At 35.6% G+C, this 15,454-nt stretch overlaps 1 protein-coding gene across 1 annotated transcript in view; it reads right to left on the minus strand.

The window, feature by feature from the left end:
• Window positions 1-14,812, minus strand: part of KATNAL1 (katanin catalytic subunit A1 like 1) — a 62,353-nt gene extending 47,541 nt beyond the window's left edge. The window contains exons 1-2 of the mRNA XM_065896040.1: window positions 14,651-14,812; window positions 12,674-12,834 (exon numbers count right to left, since the gene is read on the minus strand). Coding sequence (XP_065752112.1) covers window positions 12,674-12,834; window positions 14,651-14,812 — 323 coding nt within the window. The remainder of the gene's footprint in view (window positions 1-12,673; window positions 12,835-14,650) is intronic.
• Between the last annotated feature and the right edge of the window lie 642 nt (window positions 14,813-15,454).

Here is a 15,454-nt window from a genome sequence, read left to right on the forward strand (position 1 = left end):
GTCAGTTCAAAATATTAATTTTTCAACAAATATCTGAACTTTTGATGAATGCAAGATACTACACTACGTAATAGAAAAGGCTTTTTTGTATACTGGATTAAGTCTTCCCTCACTATCTAACAAGCAAATCAATCACACTCAGAAACACATGGAGTACTATAAGCCATGCTGATACGAGTCGTTTTATATCCTCAAAGGTACTTTTTGTGCAAAAAAATCTCTTCAAAGGTTTACTTTGATTTTTTAAATATTCAATTTATTAAAGTTAAAACTGCAAAAATTCAGTTAGTCCTTAAAGCTTTTAGATTCACTTACAAATCTTTTTTTATGTACAAGAGTAGCAGATTTTAGAAGTCACTTTTAAGAGGTTTTTGAATAATGCTTGATGCCATTTACAAACCTGGCTAATTAAATGCCACTAAAATTTTTAACATACGTTTATAAATGTAATATATTTTATTTCCTTCTTAGTTCTTCAATTGTCTTACTTAACAAAACATAACTTACATATAAATACTTTCATAAACTTAGCAAGTTAAACTTATAAATGAGGTAAGCCTAATTTCTCCTAAATGTTCCCCAAAAGTACTTAACATAAATTTTCATGTAAAATCACAGATCTAAATTATTCCATAATACACTTAAAATTGGAATTGCATGCTTATCACCCTCATTAGCCATATTGTCTTAAATTACAAGTACATAAAAATAATAAATAAATATGTACATATCCCTTAACAAAAAGTACTACTATTACAGTTTTGAGTCTCTTAGACATTTCTACTCTTAATTCTAAATGTCACTGGAGTTGAAAGATGCTTACCCACTACAGAAGACAATTATCCAAGTTAACCAAGGTAATATTTAGCCAAAAATTTCAGCTGGTATGAGATCTGGAGCTGCAGACATACTTCTCACACCAAATATTATACAGTCCCATTTAATATCACGGGGGCTGCCCTCTTAGCATTTTGATGTTACCCACAACTAGGTATTTCAGCAAGAACAGGGGCGAGATTCTTGTCAGAGACTCTGATGGGACATACTGATCCTTATTTAAAGTTGCTAAGCCAGTCATTTTATCACTTCTAAGGTAGGGGAAGGGGACGATAACATTACTAATTATTTCGTCTAATGGTAGGATGCCACTACTCCCAGGCAGGTTGATTATTTAATTTTACCTTGCTCTTCTTTGGATCTAAAGATAGGCCCTTGCCTTTTCCATTTAACTCTAAAGAGCTTTGAACTTGAAAAACTTAAAATATTTAATTTCTCTTATGTCTAACTCTAAAGACCTTAAAACTAGATGGACAATGGCACTCTTTCAGAGTATAGGGACTACACAACTTTTACAGATTATATTAAAATACTATCAGTTGAACTTTAAATATCTCATAGTTCTTTGTCTAGTTTATAGTCAAGTTCTGAAAATATTCTACTGATTTTCAAAACACTGGAATACAAAAAAATATGATATAGTCTATGCATTCAAGAAGCTTATAGTTTAGCTAAAAATATATACATATTTTATGTATTATATTGGACATCCCTTTCTATCCACATATAAATCCTGCAACTAAAGCCTTGCTGAAGACGAGTTCCCAACTAAACCATAAATAAAAGTCCTCAAAAACAACAAACTGGAGGATAAGACCCTCAAGAACTTATGATAAATATATAGATACAGTTTATCTCTAATGAACTGAATTTTCTATCTTTCAGTTTTCTTTTCTGTAACATTAAAAAAAAATTCTGGATAAAATGTAACAAATATCCTGTTTATATATAGGTGATCTTACCAGAAGATAAGAGAAATACCTAACAGTCAAAAAATAAATAAAATACAGCTGACGGCATGGCAGTCCTTGAGGGTTTCCAGGTCTCAGCCACCTAAGGGCTTGAGATTTAATGAGCACAAAGTGAGGCCTGCGACAAGGCCTGAGGCCTACAAATGTCAAAGCTGAACTGAGACTGGCAAGTGAAGCCAGGACTCTCAAAGGGCAGACTTTAAACACGCACATGGAAGAAACAAGTACGTCTGTCCATCTGAGCCTATGTTCTATATGTGTGGAGTAAGGTACAAGTCTCCCCTAGAAACAGTAACCAGGGCCTGCACTCGTGTGACTTGGGATTTAGTTTTATACTCCCTTAAGTGAAGAAATTTACCTAAAAGTGGTCCAGGCAGGTGACATCCTGAAGGCACCCAGCTGAACCCAACACAGACCCTCTGAGGAGTGATATCCCCCTAAACAAGCCACATATTAGAATGATTCAAACCTTGAAGGGACACTCTCAACTTTACCACAAACAAGAGCCATCAGAACTAACCAAAAAGACAAGGTTCCAAATAACTTCTGATAATAGAACTATCAGTTATGAACTATAAAAATGAATGTTTAAAATGGTTAAAAGCATAAAAAAGAATTTGAAACACAAGTCTTAAGTAGTGTTAAATAAAAATAAATCCATATTCAGATAACCTGTAGTGAAACTATGTAACATCAAGGCAAAAAATAAAATCATAAAAACAATGAGAAAAGAGAAGTTATCTACAAACGATAATTAGACTGCTCGTGCAAACCAGAAGGCACAATCCTCCTATCACTAGTGTCATCTGCAAAGCAGAGAGAGAGTGGGGCTGGATATAAGGAGCTGAAGTGAATACAGAACGAGCAGAGGGACAGCACTAGGGAACCAGAAGAGGAGGAGATAAGAGAAGAAGGGGCCACAGTTAGGAAAAAAAAAAAAAAGAGGAAGGAAAAAAGAATAGTACAGTGTAACAGAAGCCAAAAGAAGAAAGATGGTAAATACTATCAACTGTTACAAAAGTTAAACACCTTAACTCCTGAGAATTTGGCATATTCCATTTTAAATTAGGAAGCTGTCTTCAAGAAGTCAGTCCCATACTGCAGTGAATAGAGATCCAGGATTTCTACTCATTAAGGAAAGAGAAGCAGTGAATGGCAACACAGGGAAAGTACGCATCACAGCAGTTTGCCAGAGGAAAGAAGAAGGGAGAAAACAGTGGTAAAGTGCAGCAAGGCAAATATTTCTTTCAAGAAAAACAAAACTGATGCGTTATGATTTCATTCTGACTTACCACTATCTTGTTCCCATTCCTTAGTTTATCTCTAATGAATTAAAATTTCTATCTTTCAGTTGTCTTTTCTGTAACATAAAAAAAAAAAAAAGATAGAAATACCAAGTTTTTAGGCACTCATTGTAATAAATACCTAGGATTCCAAAATAAGATTTCAAATGAATGACTACTGAGTTCTGCAAAATAAGACAAATGCTTCCTAGAAAACTTACATAAAAGAAATAAAATAGCCAAATGGAATGGACGTCCCGTCTTGGGACACTTTAGGTGAGAATTTAAACCCTGGAAAACACCTGCACCCCACCCTCACTCTCAGATGATCTTGCTTGCTTTTCTTCCCTCATCGAAATAATCAGGAGAGAACCTCCACAAGCGCTCACCTCCACATCTGCCCACTTCTCTGCGTCCACAGCCTTTATAACTAACTGCCTTCCCTCCAGCTCCTCTGAATCAGCTATCCTGCACCCGCCCCACCTGTACACTGGATTCTGCCTCCTCTTGTCTACTCAGGGACATTGCTCCAGTAGCGCCTCTTTCTCCCAGGCATCGTCAATCTTCCCCTTTCTGCTGCAGCATTCTTAGCAGCATACAGAAGTCTCGGAAACAACAACAAATTTTGATTCCACTTCCCCAACTACCACTCAATTCCTATGCTCCCCTTTTCAACAAGACTCACTGAAAGAACTGCACGCATTCATTGTTTTCAATTCCTCTCTTCCCATTCTCTGAACCCACTCCATTATTCTCCACCATTCCACCAAAACCACTCATCATGGTCACCGGTGAGCTCCATGTTGCTAAATCCAATCCAATTCTCAATCCTTATCTTACTTAACCTACATGCAACATTTGGTAAAGTTGCTTAGAATCTTTAAGCTTCAATTTCTTCTAAAAAAAATAGGGATGATATTAATAGTACTTATTTTAGAGGGTGGTTGTGAAGACCAAGAAGAAAACCATGTAGAGAGTTTATTAGCATAGTACCTGGTTCACAGTTAAAAACTCCTCACTAAACAGAACACTGCTACCTAATTCTTCCCAGAGTCTAAATATAGAGTCCATCCCACACTCCAGAAACAGAATTCTGGAAGAGAATATGACTCCAGAGTGTTTAGAAATGAGTATAATCTCAACCTGCCAATCGTACTCAGCAATAACCTACTCCACCATGTGAAGAATGACCTTAAAATTTCTTTCTTAAAATTCCATACTTGCTGACGATTCCTAAGTAACTACTACTAATCCCAATCTCTCTTAAACTCTGGTTCTCACTTCCAATTCCTATTCAATAGCTTCATCTAGATATTTAATTACCTGCTCCAATTCTCTCATTCTCTTATATCATTAATCACCAAATCCAGTCCATTCTACCTCAGTAATGGCTCTCACACCCATTTTACAAGACCGTAAGCTCAGAAAGGCAGGGACTGTATCTGCTTCTGCATCCCACCGTATCCCCACCATAGTACTGGCACCCAGCATAGTACTTGGTATACAATAGGTGCCAGCATCCTAGGTTAAGCTTTCCACAATGTCTGGATTATTTTTCTGATGGTTTCTGGAGGCCAAGGTCTGTGCTGGGTTTTTTTTTTTTATTACCTTTATACTTTCCACAGGGCCAAAAATAAAGTTGAGTATATGATGAATGCTCATAAAATATACGTTGGATAGAGCAATAATAGTGTTTTTCTTCCTAAGACTTTAAAACAATTTTACAAAACAATCTCATCATGATGTACATTTTACAGAGGTGAAAAGTGAGGCGCAGAGAAGTGAAATTAACTTGGAGGACCACTCAATTAGTGGTGGAACTGATACAAAAGCTTGCTCTCCTACCTCCCAATCCCAGGAAAATTTCCCAGAGCCTGGGTGAGATACCAGTAAGGATGAGACGGCAGTTTACTGTCTATTGGTACTTGACCTTGGCCTTAACTGATCTTTTCCCCGTGCAAACTGGGATTTAATATGCGAGCAGTTACTTAATCTATTAGGGTACCCAAAGAAAACATAAAGCAACAATTTTAATACCAAGTCAACAAGAATTTCTTCTTTGCTGAAATGCTACAGAATAGCACAAATTTGATAAAAAATCAATCATCCTATCTATCTGCATACAGGAACACTCTATGGCATTTCCCTTGGTTCCAGATGAAATAACGTTAGAGAGCCTAGCAGAGTTCTCTTTTTCAAACCTGTATGGGATAAGCCAAATGACTGTTTTCAGGCCTGTGTATCCTGTTGCTACTGCCATATCTCCCAAAAGATGTAACTTTAAAAGACCTAACACATTTATTTTTCAAGTTGAATAAAGAATACTTTATTGAATATAATCTATGTCAAATACTGTTCCAATACAGAAAATCTTAGTTTCATGGCCTCAGGTCTCACCAGCAGAGATCATTTTTAAATGGCCTCATTAAAGAGAATGTGCTTAATAAATTTACATGGAAAATATTATAAAATAATTTAATTAATACAAGATACCTTTTAACTTAGGACACTAAGAATGATCTGGAGGCTTCATCTCTTTGGAGTTTAATTCTCATATTGCCAGAACCTCCCATTATAATCCTACTTTTGTAGCTCAATTTCCTCATACTTAAGGCAATAAATCTAATTCACTTTAAAAGGTTGTTCTGATTTATCCAAGCAGCTGCTGGTAAACAGGATCATGATTAAACCCAGAGGACACGTGACATATAAGGTATAACTTTGAACAATGTGGAAAACCACCACGGAAAACCACCAGTGGTAATGGACATTACCTCACCGTACTGTAACAGGGAGAGAGGAGAAGTTTTGTGTTAAAGTCCATGAGGTGAAAAGGCAGACCCACAAGCAGGGCTATCAAACTAGTGGCTAACAATAAACCCAACAGATGCGTCCCGGAAACATTTTGTACAAAACAAGGTAAATTATACTTTCCGACTGGCCTACACTACAATTTCTGTGTGGTATTCTCAAAGAGAAATTTTTAAAATTACATTATTTATTTCATCAAGCATTTTCAGCTTCTTTATTCCCCTACCACCTCTAGTAAGAATTTAATCAAGTGGTTAACAGAACTATATATTATCTATTAGGATATATAGATAAATATCAAAATAGACCCATAGATACCACCAAGTATGCGTAGCAAAGTAACATGGCAGAGTGGATATAAATAAGACTCCTGAAGTTGAGGAGATCTGGGTTCAAATCCTGGCTCTGCCACTTTCTTGTTCAGATGACTTTGGGAAAATAACAAACTTTGTAAGCTTCAATTTCCTCAGCTTCATACGATTCATATGAATGAATCGTAGGATTCAAAATGACAGCTTCATACAATTTATTCATAACAATAGATCAGCAATAGTAATATGGGTACACGATACAAGTAGCTACTTCAGAGGATCACTATAGGTTTAAATAAGATAGTGCTTGTAAAACATAAATTGACCGATAACTAGTTATCATGCTCTTCCTAAAAATGACTGCCCACGGGCTTCCCTGGTGGAGCAGTGGTTGAGAGTCCGCTTGCCGATGCAGGGGACACGGGTTCGTGACCTGGTCTGAGAGGATCCCACATGCCGCGGAGTGGCTGGGCCCGTGAGCCATGGCCGTTGAGCCTGCGCGTCCGGAGCCTGTGCTCCGCAATGGAAGAGGCCACAACAGTAAGAGGCCCGCGTACTGGTTAAAAAAAAAAAAAAAAAAAAAAAAGACTGCCCACTTCATGAGACTTGGACATTGAAAAAACCATATTCTCTCTGCCAGAGTTATTCAAAATGTTTCAGAAAACTAAGGATTTATATAGAATGTACAGGAAGGAAAAAAATTCCTTGAGGAATTTTACAAATGAGGCTATGTCATTTTTAAAATTCTGTTAGTCTCTTACTATTTATCTGAAAGAATGCTGTAGTCTTTTATTTCAGAGTTGATGATTCACTTTACTTATTACATGCCAGTTACTGTCCTAAACATTAAATTTTCTTGGGCTTCCCTGGTGGCACAGTGGTTGAGAGTCAGCCTGCCGATGCAGGGGACACGGGTTCGAGCCCTGGTCCGGGAAGATCCCACATGCTGCAGAGCAGCTAGGCCTGTGAGCCACAACTGCTGAGCCTGCGCCACAACTGCTGAGCCTGCGCTCTGGAGCCGGTGCTCCGCGAGGAGAGAGGCCACCGCAACGAGAGGCCCGCGCACGGCAATGAAGAGTAGCCCCCGCTCACTGCAACTAAAAAAAGAAAGCCCACATGCAGCCACGAAGACCCAACGCAGCCAAAAATAAATAAATTAATTAATTAATAAACATTAAATTTTCTTAATTAATTCCATGAGGTAGACATCCCCATTTTACAGACAGTGAAGCTAATGTTTAGAGGTTAAATAACTTGCACAAGGTCATAAAGCAAAGAGGTGTCAGAAGTAGAATTCAAACTCAGATCTCATGGGCTCCAGTCAATTGTCTTCCCATTACACCAAGAATACCTAAGGACTATATCCACTTTTCACTATCTCTAGGTGGAAATTTTATTACTTTTGTTTTATACGACCTGTAGAAGAAACAAAATTTTAAAGGGAAAAAATTATACAATTTTAACCTCCCATAACTTTTAACCCTAAACTTACAATCTTAATATTTGCTTATTCTATCAGCTCATGCACACATTCTGTGCTACAAACGTGTGTAAAGTTGACTTCATTAACATCTGCCTTACGTAGGTATCACTATGATGTTATTACTTGGTGAAGGATCTGTGGATTTGCTTATGTAAAGATTTTATTCGTAAAGTTTAGAACTGCTAATCCCATGATACTACTCAAGGTATTAAACAGAATTCCTTCACTAGTAGAACCCTGTGGAGTTGCTGGGTGTTTTTCCATTGTTGTTGATGATATATGTGGAAATGGGAATCTTTTTTCCCCAAGCAATATACAGTCTTAGATTTGCTTTTATTAAGGATTTCTGATCCACAGAGAAAAAAAAAATACACACAATGGTTACACACAAGGGAAACTTTTTAAAAATTTAGTATGGAGGAAGGAGGTTTGGAGAAACATATTCTGGTCCATTCATCTTCCACTTTCATTGAGAATAACGATTAAAACAAGTATAAAAATAAGTCAGATCTGTGCTATGGGCAGTTACAGGAGGCCAAAGAAAAAGAAATAATTGCGCTGGTGTTTCTCTAATGAGAAGAAGTTTTCAGGAAAGTGTTCATCAATGGGAAAATGCCAGCCACACTTTCTATTCACTCTGAGCCACAGATATTAAATATTAGAGTTATTATCTGTGGCCACTGCCTTCTGAAATACATCATGGTGCTCTAGCAATTACGAACAGGTACTTCCTATACTGAAAATTATTCCCAGGACCAGATGGCTTCACTGGCGAATTCTACCAAACATTTAAAAAAGAATTAATGCCAATCCTTCTTAAACTCTTCCAAAAAACTGAGGAAGAGGGAACACTTCCAAACTCATTTTATGAAGCCAGCATTACTCTGATACCAAAGCCAAATAAGGACACGATGAGAAAAGAAAACTATAGACCAATATTCTCAATGACTATGGAGGCAAAAATTCTCAACAGAATATTAGCAAACCAAATTCAATATTAGCAAACCAAATTCAAATACAACATGACCAAGTGGGATTTATCCTTGGGATGCCAGGGTGGTTCAACATATACAAATCAATAAATATGATACACCACATCAACAGAATAAAAGATAAAAATCATACTATCATCTCGATAGATGAAGAAAAGCATTTGACAAAATACGACACCCTTTCATGATAAAAAGCCTCAACAAATTGAAGGAACATACCTCAGCATGATAAAGGCCATATACGACAACAGCTAACATTATACTCAACAATGAAAAATTGAACGTTTCTCTTCTTGAACAGCAACAAGATAAGAATGCCCACACTCTCATCACTCTTATTCAGCATAATACTGGAAGTCCTAGCTAGAGTAATTAGGCAAAACAAAGAAATAAAAGGCATCCAAATTGGAAAGGAATAAGCAAAATTGTCTTTATTTGCAAATGGTATGATCTTAAATATAGAAAACCCTGAAGACTCAACCAAAAAACCATTTGAAACTAGTCAATGAATTCACTAAAGTTGCAGGATGTAAGCTCAACATACAAAAATCAGTTGTGCCTCTATACATTAACAACAAAACATCTGAAAAAGAAACAAAATTATCCCATTCACATTGGCATCAAAAATAAAGTACTTAGGAATAAATTTAACCAAGTGAAAGATCTGTACAGTGAAAACTACCAGACTTTAATGAAAGAAACTGAAGAAAACACAAACAAATGGAAAGATATCCTACATTTATGGATCAGAAGATTAATATTGTTAAAATATCCATACTACGCAAAGCCATCTACAGATTCAACACAATCCACGTCAAACTTCCAACGGCATTTTTCACGGCACTAGAAAGAAGAATCCTAAAATTTGTATGGAAACACAAAAGACCAAAAATAGCCAAAGCAATCATGAGAAAGAAGAACAAAGCCAGAGACATCACACTTCCTGATTTCAAACTACACTACTGATACAAAACTATAGTAATTAAAACAGTATAAAAACAGACACATAGACCAGTGGAACAGAATAGAGAGCTCAGAAATAAACCCCTGTCACATAATAGTGACAAGGGAGCCAAGAACACTCAATGGGGGAGAGGATAATCTCTTCAACAAATCCTGTTGAGAAAACTGGATAATCACAGCGGAAAAAATGAACTTGAACCCTTGTCTTACACCACTCACAAAAATGAACTCAAAATGGATTTAAAAGACTTAAAACATAAGGCCCGATACTGCAAAACCCTAGAAGAAAACACAGGAAGGAAGCTCCTTGATATTGGTCTTGGTAATGATCTTTTTAGATGACACCAAAAGCACAAGCAACAAAAGCAAAAATCAACAAAGGGGACTACATCAAACTGAAAAGCTCCTGTATGGCAAAAGAAGCAATAAAAATAAATAAATAAAAAGGCAACCTACCAAATGGGAGAAAATATTTGCAAACCATAAATCAGATAGGGGGTTAATATCCAAAATGTTAAGTAAATATATATAAAGAACTCATACAAGTCAATAACAACAACAACAACCCAATTAGAAAATGGGGAGAGGAACTAAACAGACAGTTTTCCAGAGAAGACATCCAAATGACCAACATGTACATGGAACTATGCTAGACATTACTAATCATCAGGGAAACGCAAATCAAAACAACAATGAGACATTACCTCGCATCTGTTGGAGTGACTATTAACAAGAAGACAAGGGATAAGGGTTGGCAAGGATGTGGAAAGAAGGGAATCCTTGTGCACTGTTGGTGGGAATGAAAATTGGTTCAGCCACTATGGAAAAGAGTATTAAGTTCCTCAAAAAATTAAAAATAGAACTACCAGACGATCCAACAATTCCACTCCCGGGTATATAACCAAAAGAAATAAAAACAGGATACTGAAGAGATATATGCATTCCCACATTGACTGCAGCTTTATTTACAATAACCAAGATATGAAAACACTAACAGATGAAAGGATATGACCACTAACAGATGAAAGCATAAAGATGATGTGGTACACATATACTACAATGGAATACTATTCAGCCATGACAAAGAAGGAAACCCTGCCATTTGCAACAACATGGATAAACCCTGAAGGCATTATGCTAAGTGAGTTAAGTCATACAAAGAAGGACTAATGCATGTTACTTATATGTGGAATCTGAAAAAGCCAAACTTGTAAAAACAGCGAGTTGAAGGGTAGTTACCAGGTGCTGGGAGATGGGGGCGGGGGCAGGGAGTTGGGAAGATGGTGTTTAATGGTACAAACTTGCAACCAGTAGTTAAATAAGTCCTAGAAATCTAATGCACAGCACAGCGATTAAACACTACAATACTGCATCACATACTTCAGAGTTGCTAAGACACTATATCTTAATTCCCACCAGAAAAAGAAATGATAACTATGTAACGTGATAGAGGTGTTAGCTAAGGCTACTGTGATAATCCTATCACAATATATAAACATATCAAATCAACAGACTGTACACCTTAAACTTACACAATGCTATGTCAATTATATCTAAATAAAAACAGTGTCAGCTTTTAGCTTTAAACAAGAAATGTATTTCTAAATTAATGACTTTCAGGAAAAAACAAGGTATTTATTATACATACATAAAATTTTCAAGTCTGATCCATCAAAATGCCATTATATTTACTTTGGAACTTCCTATGACTCTTGAAACAGTGCTCTTTGAGGGCTAACAGTCACCTTAATCCAAAACACCTGAGGGTGGCTACATCTGAGGAAAGCACTATATTACTGTAGACCTTAGAAAAGAATCATCATCTAGTGTTTTTATAATGGGAATCATAAAATTATCTCTAACTCAGTGGAAAAAAATCCTGAAGAAATAAATTAACTACATTTCACAGTTCTTTAAATGCTTTTAGGAAATTTTAAGAGATCAACAAGCTAAATACATGATCACAGCTACTACCAAAGGGATATTTATTTTCTATGATGCAACACTCTGGCCACAATATACAACTTCACAAAAAAGGGGACTGAAAGCCAGAAAGACCTAAGCTCAGCTCCTGGTCTAGCCTAACTTACAGGTCAAGGTCTCCCAAACCTCAGTTTCTTTACTTGTGGAATTAATGAAGTTACTCATTCAATGTTGGCTGAATGCCTACTATGTGCCAAACACTGTGTGAGCAGTGGAAGTTTGCTATTTGCTATTTGTTTTGAGTAAATAAAACCATGGTCCTTGCCCTTGCAAAACTCCTAGTCCTGTCAAGAGACAAAGAAACACAACATAACTAGGATGAACTCTGTTATGCGAGGGAAACCAGAAAAGGCTGCAGAGAAGACAAGCAGTTTAGCTGAGACTCGAAGAATGAATATGAGTTGCTTAGATGGGGATTGTGGTTATTCCTTGAGGAAGAACAGACTATGCAAGACAGCAAAGAAGAAGAAGAGAGAGGTTTAATGCAGATGATGCACAGACAGAGCATCAAGGAGATAAACTTCAAGCCTTATTGACACACTAGGGAATTTGCCCTTTAGGGCAAATTTAGGGAAAGGTTAGGGAACATTTAGGGAAAGGTTAGGTTCCTTCAACACTAAGGTTCAGGAAACTGGCTGTATGCCCAACCGGATGAACCCAATTTGTCCACCATTTCATCTAAAGTTGTTAGTCTTTTAAAGCAAAAAAGCTCTGATGCTGACATTATGAAATCTAAAAGAACCTGCTTAACTGATAAATGTATCAGTTAAACTAAAATTTAGGACTAGCAATAGATTGCTATTGTTTTGATTACAGTAGTAAAACATTCCAAAAGCAAGACAGATGACAAATGATATACTTCTGTTCTTTATCAAATACAAACCCTGTAAACATACGTGTGAAAATTATAAATAGGTATTAAATTTACATGCCCCCCAAAACAGTTTTTCATACTTTGTTCAAATAAAGCGTTACTCTCTTCACTCTGAATATCAATTAACTATAGAAGTACCTAAAGAGAATGTAAAGTCCCAGTTACCTGTGTTCTGCAGGCACAGGGGGCGGCCAAACAGCAGGGTCTCTAAATGGTTCATCTTGACAGGACACAGGGAAATCTGGGGGCTTGTCGATTTTAAAACTTTCCAAAGTGCTGACAATACTTTTAACTTGTTCATATTCTTCCAATAATTCCTGCCGAACCTTAAAAAAATAGCCTTTATGCTATAAAATATTTATATAAATTGCAAATAACAAATTGCTATAGAATTCTAGTTTTCTTAATGTTGTTCAAAGTATGCAAAATGGGTAATTAAAACATAGTTTAAAAAAACAACTATTTAACGTTACATAGGAGGCCAGGAATTGGTTTGAAGACATACATGTAATATATATCTTTTCTTAGTGCAAGTCGTTATATATCTTTCATGAAGAAATTCTTTCTACCAAAGAATGTGATGACCATTAAGACAATTTAAAACAAGCAACTAAGTTAGTAAGAAGTTAACCATTCCCATAAATCTATAATGTTATGCTAAATACTTTTAATATATTTGTAAATAGCTTCCTCAAAAATTGTCAGCCAAAATGCTGATAGGAAATCAGCATTTCCTATCCCCAATATCACAAAATACGAAATGCCTGTCATGAGCATCTGAAAGTCTGAAGTTGTGTAATATTGATACTAAGAATTACCCATTTCCAATTTAAATTCTGCCTCACCAAGGTCTGACTTCTTTTCGCCTTGTTTAAAATCTTTCAAGTCCTGGCTAAAGTTTATTTTGAGCTCAAAGGCAAGATTTTTCCCATATTTAAAAACCTTCACTGAGGACCAACTATGTGGAAATTCTCATGTTTTCAAACTTTGAGCCCAAACTAATTTTCAAAGACAAGGAGGTAATAGATTGAAAACTACATTTATAAATTAATTTTAACAATTTTAATTTTCTTAACCAGAAAGCACACTTTCCTATAAAGCAGAGCGTAAGAAACTTTCCCTTAACTTTATCTCAAATAATATATAGAAAGGAACATAGAAGGGAGTCACAGAACCAAAGAAAAATCTAAATTCAACTAATATATGCAATTATAGGCTACACTTAGAGAAATGAAATTTCAGAACCTAATAGAAAGAAACATAGTAGAAGTACCAGAACAGAAATGGTCACTATTTAACACAATTAAGAACAGGTCAAAAATATTTCCATGCTAGATTAATAAACAACTCTTGCCTGGGGCTAGGATGTAGGATAGAACACAACTAAAAATTTCAACTTGAGTTAAAGCGAGTGTATTGTTTTCACTCAACATAATTTGGTTAACACTTAAGTTGGAAAATAAGCCAAATTTACCCTGAAAACTTAGTAAACCATCAATTTCTGACCAGTGGAAAACTTAAAAGAAACACTTGAAAGGCATTAGCACATAAATGAAACTTCAAAGAAATGCCTGACTTTGTACTTTTAATTTTAAAAGGATTTTAAGTTTTAAGAGTAAGTGGGGAAATTCTAATTTAAGTTTTTATTAATTGTAATATTATATAACCAAGTTGTATAGTCAAGAGACACAGCAAACATATTAGTGTTTTTTATTAGATTACTGACTCCTTTGTATTTATAAGCAGTCTTTCAAAAGAGGAGGAAATCTTCTTAAAGGAAAAGTTTTATGAAATGAGTCAAAATTACATGTAAAATGAAAGGGGAAAGGGCAAGTAGAAATACCTTATTTCAAAAATTTGTGATCACACACAATTAGTCAACTTATCAGGGAAAAGAATTAAAAGTAGATTCAATTTGAATTAAATATCTTCAAAATATGTCTCATAAAATATATTATCAAAAGTATATAAAATATTAACTGGGAAAGACAGAAAACTATTCAGAGTACATTTTAAATATATTTCAGTATTCAGACAAATAAGAGCTATTTACAAAAATCTCAAACTAATTTTCTAACTCTTATCTTTCAAGTATAACAGACCCGCTGCCCTCATTCACTGAATACTTGAACGTGACCTTACCTGCTGCCATTTGCCTTTGACAGCTGGGTCTCTGACTGACTGGCAATGTCTCTGAATCTGCTGTATCACCCCCTGGTAATATACCATTGATGAGTCATAATTTCCAAGAAGTGCATATTCTCTTCCTTTCTTTGCATTGTCACAAATCTCAGCCAAATTCATCTTTCAGAGACCTAAACATAAAATATGACTTTTTATTAAGTTTTCAGTACTGACTTTAAAGCATTTCTTATTATGATTTAAAAGATCTGCTTAAAACTACTTTGAAAGTCAAAATGGTTCTCTCACTCTTTGAGGTTATCTGAATGCATCTTATAATACTGAACAAAATTCCCAATTTTGGAAATACAAAGGAGATCACAAAAGAACACACAAAGAGATAATAAGGAGACAAATTACACAGCTCTGAACTATCGATTTATGTTTCAGGTACATAAATTAGACACTAGTTCTCCTTGCTCATTTATAATTACTACACGCAGATGAACTTGCTTTATTTTAGTCCACCTATTCTTGACAATGTAAAAATAAATATATGAATGTCTCACATTTTCCAATGACATCAACAATTAAAACTGCAGAAACTATTTCTCACTAAAACTATTTGGCCCCAAGAACAAAAAGTTAAGGAACTTTTTGACTTAAGGAACACATTTTAAAAGAACAGCCTATAGTTGTCCATGCATCGTTTGTATACATTTAATTGTTCCATACAATTTAAATCTAAGCAAAAACCTGTGAATTAAACTACCTGAGCTCTTTTTGCTCCTCATGTTGTAATCTTCTATGACCTTGTCATTTGTA

Source organism: Phocoena phocoena, chromosome 18 (assembly GCF_963924675.1).
Source record: "Phocoena phocoena chromosome 18, mPhoPho1.1, whole genome shotgun sequence".
NCBI lineage: Eukaryota > Metazoa > Chordata > Mammalia > Artiodactyla > Phocoenidae > Phocoena > Phocoena phocoena.